The 2,645-nt window shown below is 37.9% G+C and overlaps 1 protein-coding gene across 1 annotated transcript; it reads right to left on the bottom strand.

Moving 5' to 3' along the window:
- Positions 1–216: 216 nt before the first annotated feature.
- LOC110884093 (protein RER1A) lies at positions 217–2,271 on the bottom strand. The gene is made up of 3 exons (XM_022131759.2): positions 1,767–2,271; positions 541–721; positions 217–462 (listed from the first exon to the last, which is right to left on the bottom strand). Exons 1-3 carry the CDS (start codon positions 2,198–2,200, stop codon positions 403–405), a joined length of 675 nt encoding a protein of 224 aa, XP_021987451.1. The 5' UTR covers positions 2,201–2,271; the 3' UTR covers positions 217–402.
- Between the last annotated feature and the right edge of the window lie 374 nt (positions 2,272–2,645).

The following is a 2,645-nucleotide window of genomic DNA, read 5'->3' as shown; positions in this document are numbered from 1 at the left end:
CCATTTTTCAACAAAAAAAAAAAAAAAGAAAACACTTTTTTTGCAAAAAATATCAGCATAATTCAATCAAAGATTTCTTCCCGTGTCCTTAAAATCAACCAGTGTTGGCGGACTGGGAACAGGCTTTAAGGTTTGTAAGGGGTCAATTTCATACACATATATAAAAGGTATGCGCACGATAAATAGAGATAAGCAGATAAACACAAAGTCACAATAAGATACGATACTGAATTTGAATAGCCCTTTATATAAAAACCAAAGCTTCCTTCGTCTAAAATTTTACGGCTAATTAAAACCTGTACGAAATTATCTTCTAGAACGAGCAGGTCAGCAAACCATTAAATCTATAATGTGAGTCGAGGGTAGTACAGGAAATAAAACTTACGAAAAACTTTCAATCTTTCAGTCTCTAGGAACAAGACTCGAAGTCTCAGCTGGATTTGCCCTCTTTCCATCATACCTCTGTACAAGAAACTACTTGATAAATAGTTGTATAACAAAGTAATTGTAATGTTTATATAAAACGGGGCTAGTGGATACCTGTTTTCCAAAGGAAAATGGGACATATTTGTATTTGACCATATGCAGTATTTGTTTCTTCATGGTGAGAGTGAATAATATGATCCAGTAAAAAAGGAGTATAGGCCAAAAAACAGGCACGTCAAATGCACCGAAGAATGTCAACACGAAAGCAATGCAAAAGGCTTTCGTTATAGAATACCTATGGGGAAAAAAATTATAAAAAAATCAAATCATCAAATTGCATGCATTATTTGCATGGCACCAAGATGCCATTTGAACATCCGAAAACCTAAAACCATAATAACGTAATAGATTAATAGAGAACTAGAGATCATCAGATATCATATAAAGCTCCTGAAATAGTCTAACAAGAAAGCTGTTGTAAACAAGAGGCAATTCTTCATAATTCCTAGACAGTTGGAGACAAAAGTTTGTGACTGCAAGGATAAAAGAATGCATCGGTATATATCGTAGTAAAGTACTAAAGCAAACTTAGAGCACCTCCAATGGGGTGAGGTGCCATTGGTCCGCGGAGAAGGACCCAACTCTCAAACCCTAATCCCCATAGTCCTTGGAGAAGGACTGGTCCGGGAACGAAGATGTGGGAACCGAACCACACACACATGCAAAATTCTTCAATATATTTTTTATATAAAAGTGGATGGTGAGTGGAGGTTTGTCGTGGTTTGTTGTTGGAAGAAAGTTGAAGGTTTTTAAAGGTTGGTTTGAAATCTGATGTGGCACGCTGAGGTGGCGGTTTGTAAACAAGGGTGGGTACTACCACTATTAATGCTCTTATATTAATGACAAAATAGACCTGCAAGCCCACAACTAATTATTGCAGAACGAGCGAGCAGGTCAGGTTGGGTAACGGGTTGAAACCAGTTCGGCTCTACAGGAAATCGGGTCAGAATGGGTGCATTTCTAATACAGGCTAGGGGTTGGTTGATCCAACAACATTTTTACAATCCTATAACCTTATAATCTGCTACAAACTTATACTAATTCATCAACAATGTTTTAACAAATCCATCAGTAACCACAGTGTCATAAACATACATACCCTAAACAAACCCTAGATTATGTTAGAATAAACAAACAATCTCCAGTTAATTCATATTATCATCAAATTTCAAAGCATTATTTTAGTTTTTTTTTTCAATTATATTATATAATCCCTTATATTCCAATTAAGACAACATGTTAATTAAACAATAAACAAAACTGTATGTAGCAATAGTTACCAAAACTTAAACTCGGGAAGGCGACGAACAAAGGGGCGAAACTCATCGGAGCTCCGATTAGGAAGAACCGGGCCATCAGAAAGGTCTTGAAACTCGGGATCAACCTGAGGAGACAGAAACCCTATGAGGAGATTAAGAATATAAATCCCAAGCGCGTACGACACCACATAAAACCCTTGCAAGTAGAGCACGCGCGCAGTGTAGATGATCGCGATCACGCAGAAGACGATCCAACGGTAGAGCAAGAACGGAGTTGACTTGTCCAGCAGGTGTTGGAAGCGTTGTGAGATAACAAAGGCCCAACGTTGGACGGCGGCTGCGGGTGTGTCGGTTGAATGTAGGGCGCCGGACGACGGTGCAGCGTCTGTGGTGGGAGTGGCGGCGGTGGTGGTGGTTGTGGGGGTGGGGGTGGGGGTGGATCCGGGATCCATCATGGTACCGTCGTGGAGGGTGTGTGGGGAAACTGATTTGGGGGTAGATAGATGGAGGAAACGGGAATATGCCTATGATGATTTTGCAAGCGTTATTCTAATTTTATTGAATATTATTTTAATTATTAATTATTATTGTATTTTTTTTTTCTTAATTGTGAATATTGCATATTTTCTTATCAATTCTAGGAAAATATGTTTAAGAGTAAATGGTAATTTGTATGCCTTAGGTTTGTTGTGGAGATCAACATGAAGCTTTCATACTTATTTTTATGCGAGTGGAATAAAATTTTTAAACTAAATTAGAAAAATGTTCTAAACCACATGGACTAAAATGACATTTAACTCTTCTTTAAAAAACCACCATCACTATCATCATTACCGAACACCGGACCCATACTCCTCTTTATGCGAAAAAACATTATTCACTACCACTAACAAATCAAAA

The sequence above is a fragment of the Helianthus annuus genome, chromosome 14, assembly GCF_002127325.2.
Source record: "Helianthus annuus cultivar XRQ/B chromosome 14, HanXRQr2.0-SUNRISE, whole genome shotgun sequence".
Taxonomy (NCBI): domain Eukaryota; kingdom Viridiplantae; phylum Streptophyta; class Magnoliopsida; order Asterales; family Asteraceae; genus Helianthus; species Helianthus annuus.
Note: the sequence above shows the minus strand (reverse complement) of the source record. Positions and strands in the feature narration are given on the sequence as shown.